This window comes from Papio anubis, chromosome 2 (genome assembly GCF_008728515.1).
Source record: "Papio anubis isolate 15944 chromosome 2, Panubis1.0, whole genome shotgun sequence".
NCBI classification, from domain to species: domain Eukaryota; kingdom Metazoa; phylum Chordata; class Mammalia; order Primates; family Cercopithecidae; genus Papio; species Papio anubis.
Window position 1 is genome coordinate 142384719 of NC_044977.1, and position 13948 is coordinate 142398666.

The 13948-nt window shown below is 40.6% G+C and overlaps 1 protein-coding gene across 1 annotated transcript in view; it reads left to right on the top strand.

The window, feature by feature from the left end:
- The window catches only part of WWTR1 (WW domain containing transcription regulator 1), a 141331-nt gene that overhangs the window by 106205 nt on the left and 21178 nt on the right, over positions 1–13948 (top strand). The window contains exon 4 of the mRNA XM_003894965.4: positions 8550–8752. Coding sequence (XP_003895014.1) covers positions 8550–8752 — 203 coding nt within the window. The remainder of the gene's footprint in view (positions 1–8549; positions 8753–13948) is intronic.

Genomic DNA, 13948 nt, shown 5'->3' on the forward strand with positions numbered 1-13948 from the left:
ATTAAAATAGTCTGCTTTAGACGTTTTCATGAAATAGGGAAAAGGAAACACTACTTGGACTTTTCACCAAATTTAACTTATCACGTATATTTTGATGACTGTGAAAAAGGATTGGGCAGTGATTGGTATTCCATGTAGCTGATGCCAGCGGTAGCATTCTAGCAGGCGTTCTGGGCTTCCTAGGTTTGTCACAGCCTGTTCCTGAGATCTGTGCTGAGGCATTTAATCTTCCAATATTCCTCATCTCTAAAAAAAGTGAATTAATCTAAATCATTGGTTTTAAAATCTGTCCCAGAGTTCCATGCTAAAATCTCAGGGGGATGTGAGCAGAAGCTAACCTTAGTTAGTGTTCAGTTTCCAAAAGCTGGTCCCTGTTCATTGTGTTTTAAACATTTGTTTAAAGTTTCAGCATGACACTTGAGAAGTGCCTGAAGGGAAAGCAGAGTGAAAGCACGACCAAGAGAATTTAGAGGAGACAGTCAAAGGTGCCAGTGTTTAAGTGCTCATTTCCTCAGCTGATGAAAGAACCCTGGGACATAAGGATAGCCTCTGCTTCGAGCCATATACTTGGCTCTGGAGAAGGATTCTACAACTAAAGAAAAGTTTGAGAACCATTGGTCTAAATGGACTACGAGCCTTCTATCCTGAATTTCTATGGTGATAGCACAAAGTCGGGTAAATACATGGCCCTCACCTGTAATGAGTGCTGTGGGGAAAGTGATGGGTTTGTAAATCATGAGTGAAACTCAAAATGAAATGGGGCTAAGCAGGGAACTATGCTTTGGAAGTAAGAGGAAGCAACAACTAGAATGTGGTACTCTTTAAATATTCCCATATGAAACTCTAGGGATAAGGGTTCAAATGCATCCTCAAGAGAAGAAGAGTTACGGGTGGGGCATTTCCATTTTTTTTCTGAGTTGTCATCTTGATTATGTTTCTACTTGAAATTTAAAAAGCCTATGATGATCATTTTCCTATAAATGGAACTGATATTTTGTTACCAATTTCTAACCCCCCTTAACCTTACTTTAGGAAGAATGTATTTAGTGCCTACTCTGTGCCTTAATCAGATTTGAAATGCACTAAAATTATTTTTGTTCCATTTTTGTAAGAAAGGAAGATCCGTATCATTGTGATTGGTCCCGAGGGGTAGGAGGAGACTTGGCTTCTTCCCAGGTCTTCTTTATAAAGAGCACAAGTCCAGGAATATGAGAGTTAGTTCAAATCACAGGAAGAGAATAGTTCAGTGTTTCTTAAAAGAGCTTCATTTCAGGTGTATGGCTCAACCAGGAGTCCAACAGGAAAGGTTTTCCTGACTTTCACACTCAACCAAGTGCATGTTTATGGGTGATATAATGCAATCATATATCATATATGTGACATAAATGTCATAAGTAGTGCTTGATTTCCTTTGAAAATTACAGAGAAAATGAATATGTAATATTCCCATTCCGATTATCATGTAATGTGGATACGAAAGGACCACCACCTAGTTATAATCTAGGGAGGACGCACTGACAGCTAATCTGGATAGCCTGACAGTTCTGAATAATGAATGGTCATTTTGTAGTGGCATCTGGTTCTCTTTTTAAGGGAAGGCATTAGGGTGGAAATAGGAAATTTGAGTTCTGCTGCCCTGAGTTAGCCCTAGGTCCATGGGCGGCCACAGGCCTAGAGTGACAAACCATCCCATTTGCCTGGGACTTCCCCAGATTTAGCACTGTGACCTGTGTCCTGGGAAACCCCTCAGTCCCAGGCAACCCAGGATAATTGCTCATCCTCTGTGACAGAGAAGACAGAGAATGAGGTGATTGTAAAGCTTTGCATTCTAACTTTTGGAAGCTCTTATGCTTCCCTCTCATGTTGGGTTTAGGTTCCTGGAAAGTGTTTCTGATGAAGTTTATATGAACTTGCCCAAATATCAAACTGAATTAAACCCTTGTTCCAAGGAGGAAGTTTCCCAGATGCCATACCAAGTGCATTATCCAGTATGTGTCTTTGAATGCTGCATATTTACCTATTTTGAAGAGACTGCATTCAGGTTTTAAAAACAACATCAGCCTCTACCTGTTCTACTCTCTCTTTTTTTTTTTTTTTCCTTTCGAGATGGAGTTTCGCTCTTGCTGCCCAGGCTGGAGAGCAACGGCATGGTCTCAGCTCACCGCAACCTCCTGCCTCCTGGGTTCAAGCGATTCTCCTGCCACAGACTCCCGAGTAGCTGGGATTAAAGGCATGCGCCACCACGCCCAGCTAAATTCACCTCAAAGTGCCAAGAGTAGAGATACCTCCACTGAAAAGTTTGTTGTCAAAAGGAGAGAGGGGGGAGATGCAACAAGAAACACATGCTAGCCTAAGATATTCATCTTCACTTTCCAAGACTCACATGTGAACTGGGGAGAAGGATTTGAAGGGAGTCAAGTAATTGCTGCGTCTTCTTAGGGCTTAGGTGTGACTTCTAGCCACTGGGCGCCAGCTGTTCTTTCCATAATCCACTCAGAGCCAGCCCCTTACAGGCCTGTCTGCTATGGTTTTCGTACTTGAGCTTACCCTTATGGTTTTGTTTTCTTCACTTGGCATTGTATATGTGTATGTGTGTAACTAAACCCTATTTTAAAAATGAGGGAAGCAAGCCCAGGACATAGAAGAGCAAGCCACTGAAACCCGCTGAGGCCAAAAAGACATTTGTGAAACATTCCAGGAGGCGCTCTGGGCAGCCTCTGATTCACTGGCCTCCCTCATCGTCTGCAGCTCCTGGCTTAGGGAAGCTGCCAAAAGCACTTTCTCTATGAGCTGTGGCTCTCTGTTTCCTGGTGTTGCAAAAGGCAAAAGTTCAGGATTGAAGCCTTTACCTTTTCCATGTTTGCTTCTTATACAGCAAATCTTGTGCCGGCTTAGAATTGAGTCCAGGGAACTTCCTTGCCTGGAACACACACTTAGAGCTTTGTAGAAATGACCAAGTGTATCCTTGTCGCAGGCAGCACTCACCAGAGGGTCATGTCCAACATGAATAACCCCCACCACCTCCCCATTCCCGTGTTGACCGTTTGCTTCACCAAGGACACAGTCATTGAATTGTATCTCAGATGCCTTGGCACAGGTGGTTTTTGTTTTGTTTTGTTTTTTGTTTTTGTTTTTGGTTATGTTTTCCTTTATAATGAATAATACCAATTAAGTGTTTCTGGTCACAAATCTGCAGAGCATGGTTTTATCAATTTCCTAACACAGAAGAGAAAGCCAATTATTCCAAAAAGAAAAAAAAAGAAAAGAAAAAAGGAAAAGGAGATGAAAACAATGAAAAAGAAAAAGATAAATGGGAATCTAAATTTAAATTCTGACTCTCTTGGAAGGAAAAACAGAAAAGATGTCCCTGCTTTAGCTTTGATGCATTCCTGCTTCGATGGAGAAATCTTCTGTTTGGGTTACTCCTTTCTGTGGGGACTGGCAACAGTCTAGAGCTGACGAGGTCTTTAGCCTTTTTGAGGCAGTTTGTGGCAGTCTGCCCTAATCCGGCTTGGCCTCAGATACTGCATTTGGAATACTCTGACTTTTCTTTTCTTTTTTTTAAGACGAGTTTCGCTCTTGTTGCCCAGGCTGGAGTGCAATGGCGCGATCTCAGGTGACTGCAACCTTCACCTCCCGGGTTCAAGCCATTCTGCCGCCTCAGCCTCCCAAGTAGCTGGGATTACAGACACCCGCCAACACACCCAGCTAATTTTTTGTATTTTTAGTAGAGACGGGGTTTTACTGTGTTGGCCAGGCTGGTCTGGAACTCCTGACCTCAGGCGATCCATCTGCCTCGGCCTCCCAAAGTGCTGGGATTACAGGCGTAAGTGACCTCCCCTAGCTCTTTTTTTTTTTTTTTTTTTTTTTAATGGAACTATTGTTCTCTCCCTAAAATGTTCTGGAATATTATCCCAAGGAGTATTTTGTTCATCACAAATTTAGATGTTTTGTCTTCCCATGCTCTGCTGAGGACTCTGTTTCTCTTTTTCTCTGCCTCAGGCCTCCTCTGCCCCCAATGTCAAAAGCAGTGGTTTTAAAGAATCTCAACCACCAGTGAAGCTCATTAGCTCCAATGTCAATGATGGTTCAGTATGGTTTGAAATTAAACAACTAGAGGGAGCAGAGAGGCAAGTTGAATCGTGGGTTCCTCGGTTGAGTCAAGTCGCCTGGCTTCTACGATACTGACCAGTTTTATGACCTTGATAAAATTCACTTTCTCTGAGTTTTGGTGTCTTCATCTCCATAAGGAGAGGTTGCACCAAGCAGAGTCTCAGCTTTGACAGTCTTGATTATAGTCTAAGCTGTATTTGTTGTTTTTCAGATAATTTGGGGCTTCTTTCTTTCATTCTACCAAGAAAATATTGAGTTTGATGCTTACATGGCCATGTTTTTGTTTTATGCTTTTTAATTTTTATTTTCACTTATGTTTTACATTAAAAGATAAATTCATGTAGGAAAACTTAAAATAGTACAGAAAAAGAGAAGAAAGATCTCCCATCCCTGATACCCGGTTTCTTCTGCAGAGGTGCTTGCTGTTGCCAGTCTCAGGTGTATCCTTCTGTGGAGATTTGCTGCACATGCATAATATGCCCCACCTTTTCTAATCGCAGATAGTAACATGCTTATACATACAGTTGTGTCCTTTGGGCTTTTCCCCTTCTGGACGATCTCTAAGAAACATTGGAATCATCATACAGAGTTTCTCTAAATGGATGGACCATATCTCCCACTGATGGACATTAAGATCATTTTTAATCTTTTGCAATTATAAACAATACTGTTTTGAATATCCTTGTACAAACTCCTCTGTTGGTATGTGCTTTACTTTGAAAACAAAGCTATCATCTAAGTTCCACTCTTTTCCAGACTCTACAGTTAATAATGAGAGATGTTTAGTCTGAAAGATCAAATCTAAATTAAGTGGAAGAAATCAATGTCTCCACCATTACTTTCTGCGAATATCTCATGTAGGGGCAAGTGTTTTGAAGACTCCCATAGGTATGGCTTGGGAAGAGCTCTTCTCCAAGTCTGAAACTCCCCCAGATTAGGACTCAGATATTAATAAAATCTACTGAGCAATATCTGGTTGCTATGTGGCTTTGAGTAACACAGTACATTGCTGGTGAGTACGCCCAATGCAGCATTTTGTATACCGACAAGGGCAGTCTACCTAAGTGACTGATGATAGACCTACTAGAATTTGTTATGTCAGTAAGTTACCAGGCCTGAGTCAGTTTTAAAATTTTTCAAAGTATCTAAAAGTCATAAAAATTAACATAGGGCTGGGCGCGGTGGCTCATGCCTGTAATCCCAGCACTTTGGGAGGCTGAGGCAGGTGGATCACTTGAGGCCAGGAGTTGGAGACCACCCTGCCAACATGGCAAAATCCTGTCTCTACTAAAAATACAAAAATTAGTGGGGCAGGGTGGCACACGACTGTAATCTCAGCGACTCGGGAGGCTGAGACAGGAGAATCTCTTGAACCTGGGAGGCAGAGGTTGCAGTGAGCCAAGATAGCACCACTGCACTCCAGCCTGGGTGATAGAGTGACACTCTGTCTCAAAACAACAACAACAACAACAACATAGGGTTAACAACCTGTGCCTTTGAAGCCTTTTTTTCCTAACCTGGGGGTTTCTGATACCAGAACTATTGGACATCTTTTTTGTCTTTAGTAGATGTATCAGATACTACCATATTAAATATAACTACTAGTAAGAACATACTTTTACAGAAGGTTCAGAAATGGCTGTTCCTTGAAATAATTATCATTCTTCCATCTGCGCCTCTCTTCCCTGGATGACATAGGTTTCAAGAATTAAACCCTTCTGGATGTCTGGATTTTGTCTTACTTGAATCTGTACTTAAGAGAACTTTTTCCCTGTGACACCATCTGTGCACAATCCTTTACCTCCCACCCCAGGCCTTCAAGTAGAAGTTGTAATTATACTATAACAAGCTCTAGAAGTGAAATACTCATTTCAGGTTTTTCAGCATCAATCATGACTGTTTTTTCTCTTGTTCTTAATCTAAGAGTGTAAGAAATGCCCAACTGGTTTTATTCATTCATCAGATCGTTTCCTGAGCTTTCCCTGTGTACCTGGGATTGGGCCAGGAGGTGAGAATCCTTGGTGGCGGGCTTAATTCTAAGAGGGAAACCTAACTGTCTAGGCAATATACGCTGATATCTTCCCTTTTACTAGCATGTTACTGGGCCCAGAGTTGTAAATCTATCCAGGCTCTCCTCGAACCCTCCCTCTTAGTAACGCAAGCAACATTTGGGTCCCTATTTTGATGGCCTGCTATGTGTGTGGTACTTTTTTGCAAACAATTGAAAGCAGATTGTACAGGGTTGCTCTGAGGCTTCAGCAGTTGTTACTTTTCTTCAGTCTCAGATGCGACAGAAGGTGGCTAAGGACAGTTGGACGGGGTACAAGAGGATCTCGATTTTGGTCTTGGCTCTACTTGCCACTAACCAGGGCACATCCCTTAACCTTTCTGGGTTATAGTCCCTATTCCATAAAATAAGAGGATGGACTAGATAATCTCCCAGGTTCCTTATGTAGCCTAACAGTTTCACATTCCAGAAGCCACACATAAAAATCCATCTCATTTCTTCATACCTCCCTTCCACCAGCCCGTTAGTTCTCATGAAGGCAGGAGCTACTTTTCCAAGTTTAAGCCCAGTGCACGACACACAGCAGGAATTGCAATAACAATTTCCGTGAGTGTATGAATAAAAAAAGAACGTTTTTATCCCATCTTCACCTCCATCCTGGAGAAATTTCTGCCATTGAATTCTTCCTCAAAGAAATCTATTCTTCTCTAGAAAAGCTTCAGTGTTGGTATTGTCTTTCAAATATATATATATATGTTGTTCAAATATACACATATATTATACATTTAATACATACATGTAATATATCGAGGTTTGGGCTACTTAAATTCATTTAAGGAAATTTACTTGTAAATCATATTTCTACATAATATCCATAGCAAACTGAAGATTAAAAATATTTAACTTAAGCCACCGGATGTGGTGGCTTCCACCTGCAATCCCAGCACTTTGGGAGGCCAAGGTGAGAGGATTGCTTGAGCCCAGGAGTTCAAGACCAGCCTAGGCAACATAGTGAGATCTCATCTCTATGTTTAAAACATACACATATATATGAAATATTATAAAAATATACATATATTATTAAGTGTTTTAAAGTTAGTGATACTAAATATAGCAAAACTTGAGAATTTTTTTCTCAGAAATGAAGTGAGTGTATAAAATTATACCTTCTTGTCTTTGATGTTGACCTAGGAGGAAATAGACTGAAAAGCATGGTTTTCTTCATTACATGACATTGCCCAGCAGAAGTTAAGCAAATTTGACTGGTAAACAATTTTGAGAAAAACTAGCACTTTTAAAAATGCATTTTTGTAGAAATACCAATTATAAAATTTATTTAAGGATTTTTAAATTATTTTTGTAAAGTGAAGTCCTTTTTTTTTTTTTTTTTTTTTTGAGACAGAGTCTCGCTTTGTCGCCAGGCTGGAGTGCAGTGGCGCGATCTCAGCTCACTGCAACCTCCACCTCCTGGGTTCAAGTGATTCCCCTACCTTTGTCTCCTGAGTAGCTGGGACTACAGGCATGCATCATCACGTCCGGCTAATTTTTTTGTATTTTAGTAGAGGCGGTGTTTCACCATGTTGGCCAGGATGATCTCCATCTCCTGACCTTGTGATCCTCCCGCCTCCACCTCCCAAAGTGCTGGGATTACAGGCATGAGCCACTGCTCCTGGCCGTAAAGTGAAGTTCTATATGCTGTATGGTTGTTAAATGCAGAAAATAAAGAATTTTCAAAAAATTTAAAATATTTCTCATGTCTTTATCCAGGCACAACATCTTTAGCATTTCTGCGTAATTTTTTTCTCACTAATTTCTCCCTTTGAAGAGACAAACATTTTTTTCTCAATCAGATATTTGTTCCTGAGTTTAGCTCATAGCTCAGGCTTCCTTGCGGCATGCTTTTCAAACAAAGGATTAATGAAGTCCTCTTTATATGTCGGCTCCTGATCTAGGTGCTTTGTGGTACATGTTACTTATCAGTTCACTGGTTTGTGTACCAAAGATCACATGCCCTCCTTACCTCTGCCATAAACACACAGATGAACTGAAAAAGTATACACATGCGCGCACACACGCACACAGATGATCTGGTGAAATTATCTCTTAAGTTGTGATAACCTTTGTGGAATTTGCTTTAGACCACTATGTTCTATGTAAGGCTTAAAGTGTACTCTAGACAGGGAAGTGTGAAATGAGATTTTAACACAAACAAAAGCCGAGACTAGATGAGTCAGGATTGGGGCCAGTATTCGAGCCTCCATGAATTAAATTAAGGTAATAATTACTTAAACAGTAATGGTTAACAGGAAAGTACTTTGGAAGGAATCTCAGGAATCTATACTCCAAAGCACAAAACATTCTGATGGTCTATTTTTGATAAGGTATTGTGGGCCCTGGTCATTAATCTGTATGTTCTTCCCTCCTGCAGTGATGAATCACCAACACCAGCAGCAGATGGCCCCCAGTACCCTGAGCCAGCAGAACCACCCCACTCAGAACCCACCCGCAGGGCTCATGAGTATGCCCAATGCGCTGACCACCCAGCAGCAGCAGCAGCAGAAACTGCGCCTTCAGAGAATCCAGATGGAGAGAGAAAGGATTCGAATGCGCCAAGAGGAGCTCATGAGGCAGGTATGGCCTTCCATGGTGTCTGGTGGAGGCTCCCTGGCCTTGGTGCCAAAGCTGATGGATAGGTAGCTGCTTACCTTCAGGGTAATGCTTCTAGAGAAAAAGAGAGAATAGGGCTCCAAGCCCTACTCCAAGCCTCTTGATTAGAATCTAGTTTCTTCTCTCAGTGTTCTGCCTGCATTTTCAGAACCAAGTTTAAGAGTACAAGGATGAGCTGTATTATCATGGCTGCCTTTGACTTCCACTGCTAGTCTTTAGGAGGAGAGAAAGGAGAAATTAGAGAGTTAAGAGTCTGTTGTTGTGTAACAAATTATTCCAAAATGTAGTTGCTTAAATAGCCATTTCGTTATATCACACAATTTTGTGGGTCAGAATTTAAAAGGGGCTCACCTGGGGCTATTCTTCTGCTCTACATGGCATTGACTGAGGTCATTTAGTGGTATTCAACTGGTAGGTGGGTTGGTCTGCCTAGTTCACGATGGCTTTACCTAAGTGGGTGGCATGATGGTGAGGATTGCTGGAAGACTGGGCTTAGCTGGAACAAAAGCCTGGGATCTATGGTGTGGCGATCTCAGAGTAGTGGTACTTATTACACAGCAGCTTGGGTTTCCAAGAAAAAGCATTCTAAGAGACAGGAAGTAGAAGTTGCCAATTTCGTGGGGCCTGGCTCTGGAAACGGTCATGGAGTCGCTTTTGCCATACTCTTTTGGTCAAAGTAAGTCACAGAGAACTACCCTAGATTCAAGCAGATAGTGGAGTGGATGTTCCTCGAAAGAAATGACAAAGAATCTTGGTCCACCACAGAGCATGAAAAAGAGGGAAACTGAAGGGAGAATGAGAAGGGAAAGTGGTTTGTATATGGACTCCAACAGAGTGCTCTGATTGATGTCTGGGCATCAATCAGGCACTTTTGTGCCATACTCCATTCATTCACTTTTTATTCCCTCACTCAGGAGTATGTTACCATGTGCCCTCTGTGGGTCAGGCTCAGTGCTGTACTTCAAAAACGATTACAAGAGAATCCCTAAAAGAACCTACAGTTCTCTCCCTGTTTCAGTGGCTTGGTCTATGGAAGAGCAGAATTCTTTCTTCTGTGTTGCTAAACTAATATAACCCATGTTTGCAGGTCTCATACTTTTTTTCTGGCTACATTTTGGGAAGAAAAGCTTCAGTTTATTGTTTTAACTTTGCAGACTTTGTTTTGTGACTCACATGAAGCAAGATACGTGAATAACTTCCTTTTGCTACTTTAGAGAAATCAGAGAAATAAGTAGTTTTAACATTCCAGAGAACTTTCTTGGAGCAGAGCAAAGGACTGAGCATGTTAGAGTAAACGCTGTTTTTTAAAAGCTACATTTGATGCTTTCAGAAATACGCACTGACTTCCATAAATGAATAATGTATTTCTCATCAAATAAATTCCGGGATATAAGAAATCTGTATTGTGTGAGGTTTAAAATGCATGGTAAGTTAAAATCATTTCTCAGATATAGTCTTTGAAAATGAGGAAAATGAATATAAATTGTGCTTTGTTGCTCAGCTGAACTTTCCTCCAAATTTGAGGCATACAACTTAATAATTAGGTAACTACAGTTGTCTTTTTTACCCTGAGGATTTATGTTTGAACTTTCACAGTTATTTCAGGCTAACGGTTGTTTATACTGATTTTAGATATATAGTGTCATATTTCTTGATGGGAAATAATTGTGTTATTAATGGTTTTCTGTCTTTGAATAATAATTTTATTTGGAATAATTTTTCTATTTTATAATGTAGGGTAAACAGTATTCCAACAGCATTTTACACAAAGATGTGACCATTCTACAAAGAATGACCTGCTTCTCTGTTTTTGCGGTTGTGTTTCTCTTTCTCTTGCTTCCCCACCTTCTTTCCCACAGAAAGTATTTCTGAAAAGGAGTGGGAAAAGTGCCCCAAATTGTTTCCTTTATTCTAGCTGTAAGTGCCTTTGAACCAGGATGTAGTACTGATGGTTCATATTACAGAAATGCCAACCAAGTTCCTTAAATGCTGATCCTTGGAGGCTGTGGAACGCGGGGCGTTGTGCTGCATCTTAGTGAGCAATTGCAGTGTGTATGAAGCAGGAGAAAAGATTGTCCAGATTTGCTCACAGAGGCTCACGTAGTTCAGCCTTGACTCTGTGTGTGTGTGTGTGTGTGTGTGTGTGTGTGTGTGTGTTTGTAGTTAGGAGGAGATGGAATGGTGGAGTGGATGGTTCTGGTGTTCTGATGCCTTTTTATTTTTGTTATGGAGTACAGGAAAAGGTCTAAATAGACTTTTTAATCATGACAGATTTCTTCCACATGCAGAAGCAGCATGCTCCTGATTGTCAAAGATAGGATTTAAGACCATATAATTAATGGCATTGGAGTGTTCTATAATAGTTTTCTGGGGCGTTTATCAGGATGCCTGATTATTCAATATTCAGGTGTGGACTGTGTGTTTCATCTTGGTGGAGTTTTTGAACTCTTTTGGTGATTCTCTGCTTCACTTTTTGAACCTAAGCCATGGCAGCAGCGGGAAATGGACTGGAATTAAAAGTGCTCTTTGGCTCACTTGTTTAGTTGCCTTCCAGCATATGGTAGGAATTTGGAGAGATGGGGGAAATGGTGGTCCTGGTGAAATTTAAAGATTATCTGTAGGCTTCTGTTTGTTCTGTCTATCCTACCCCTATGTCCTGGGTAGTCAACAACTGCCTGAATATCCCTTGCTCAGTGGACAGTTTGTAATTACACTGGCTCTCCTCTTGCTTGTAGGCGGCCTTAATTGCACAGCCTGTCTTCTTGGGACCCATGCCCTGCAGGTAGGCCTAGACCTACCTGCCCTTCTACCATCCGAGCCTCTCTGGGAGCAAGGCCCCAGGCTATGCTCTCTTTCTACAGTAGAAAGGGAGGCTGGCAAAATTTAATAAGTAGATGAATTTATCCCCTAATTATTAATACATTATCACTGCGGTCTATAGTTTATCATTCTTGAATGATACGACGAATCTGAAAGGTCCCTATGGAGAATATGCTATATAAATATTGTTTCAGTTTTCTTCCTGTTCCTTCTGCTATGCCATTATTCCACTAGGCATATAGTTTGATGATGTTGTGCCATGAAAAAAACAACTCTTTGGTCCTCATTGCATGATTTGATGTATACCGCAATGCCAAAGGTTCACCTATTAACTCATTGGCATTGAAATCATGCTAGGATATTAACAAAATGGATCTGAGGATCTTTGATTACAACTCTAAAGCGAGCCTTCATTATTTCAGTACGGAAGCTCGTATTTTTTCCTTCCTTCATTCCTTTATCTCTTCATTCATTCAATCAATATTTATTTAGTAGAAAATAATAGACAGGTAAATGGGACGTGACTGCCTTCAGATAACTTGTATTTTAGCAGAGAAGGAAAAATAATTAACTCTAATCCAAATTCATGGCCAGAAGGGTAAATTAAAACCATTCCCTGCTTCGGAGGGACCCAGTGGCTACCATCTTTGACTTTCATTACTGGAATTGAGACCAGATGCACCTGAGCAGAGTTCTGTGAAAGTGAGCATCAGATACTCCTTTTTCTTTCCACTGACCCCTCAGGTCAACAAACTGTTACCATCTACAGAATTAGGATCAAAAGAGCCAGTAAGGTTTGCTATCTCTGCTGATAAGGAATCTTCCGAAGTAGGAGAATTTTCTTAAATGCGGTCCCTCCAATTTAGCATTGGCTGCTGTAGCAACAGAGCTGAGCTACTTGTATCTGATAATTGATGAATTGTCTTGAAATATGGCAGACACTCCAAGTAGAGGGGTACCAGGGAACATGAGGGGATCCCACCAGGCCTGCAGTACACAGCCGTATCAAGAAAGTAGACCTCTTCCCACTGTCAACAGGCATCTACCGTGGAAGACATAAAGAGTGCATTTTTGTGAAAGGAAGTCTTTTGTCCGTGATAGAATTTTCTTTTATTTTTATTGAATTTCCCAAAGGCTGTGAGGCTCCTTCAGGTTCACCAAAAAAATGGCAACTCTAGAAAAAAAAGCAATTCTTATTGAAGGTTTGCTTTCTCTTCATTTTTTAAAGGAAATTAAAATTTTGTTTGTTGAGGTTTTTTTTAAGTAGAAAAAAATTTTAATTCCTGACTAAGTGTGGTGGCTGATGCGTGTAATCCCAGCACTTTGGGAAGCCAAGGTGGGGGGATCACTTGAGGTCAGGAGTTCGAGACCAGCCTGGCCAACATGGTGAAACCCTGTCTCTACTAAAAATACAAAAATTAGCCAGACATAATGGCAGGTGTTGGTAGTCTCAGCTACTCAGGAGGCTGAGGCAGGAGAATCGCTTGAACCTGGGAGGTGGAGGTTGCAGTGAGCGGAGATCGAGCCACTGCACTCCAGCCTGAGCAACAGAGTAAGACTCTGTCTCAAAAAAAAAAAAAAAAAAAAAAAAAAGAATATATATATATAAAAATTACTGAGTTACTTTTGTGATTAAGATTTTAAAAAAGTATTTTTGCCAAGTGCAAGAAGCCAGACTTCCACCCAAAACTACATCCTGTATGATTCCATTTATGTGACATTCTGGAAAAACAAAACTATAGGGACAGAGAAGAGATTAGCACTTGCCAGGGTTGGCAATAGAGAAAGAGGAGACTCCAAAGGGGCAGCATTGAGGAATTGTGGAGCAGATGGCACAGTTCCGTATCTTGGTTGTGGTGGCTATTTCACAGCTCTATGCATTTGTCAAAACTCAGACATGTATACCACAAAGAGTGAATTTTACTGTATGTAAGCAAAAAGATAATAAAAGAAAATTAATTGCTATACACAAAAAGACAAAACATATGTTTATGGTACACAATGTATAAAATACTAAGCAACAAAAAAGGAAATTATAATCACCTATACTCTTACCTAGAAAGAGCAACTGTCAATATGTTGATGATTTCTTTCTAGTGTTTTTGTATGTATCATGTGTATCAATGTGTCTACTTTGTTTTTTAAAAGACAAAAGTGGTAGCATACTTTAATACTGTTTTGTTGCCTCTTCTTAATATATTGAGAAATGATTTGTTTATTCTGTGTCAGCCGTGAAGTTGTGCTGTGACTTTGTATGTACCCATTCCAAGCGCCTAGAATCCTTTCTACAACAGGCCGTACATAAATTTTTAAAAGTCATGAGCCACACACACCCACAAT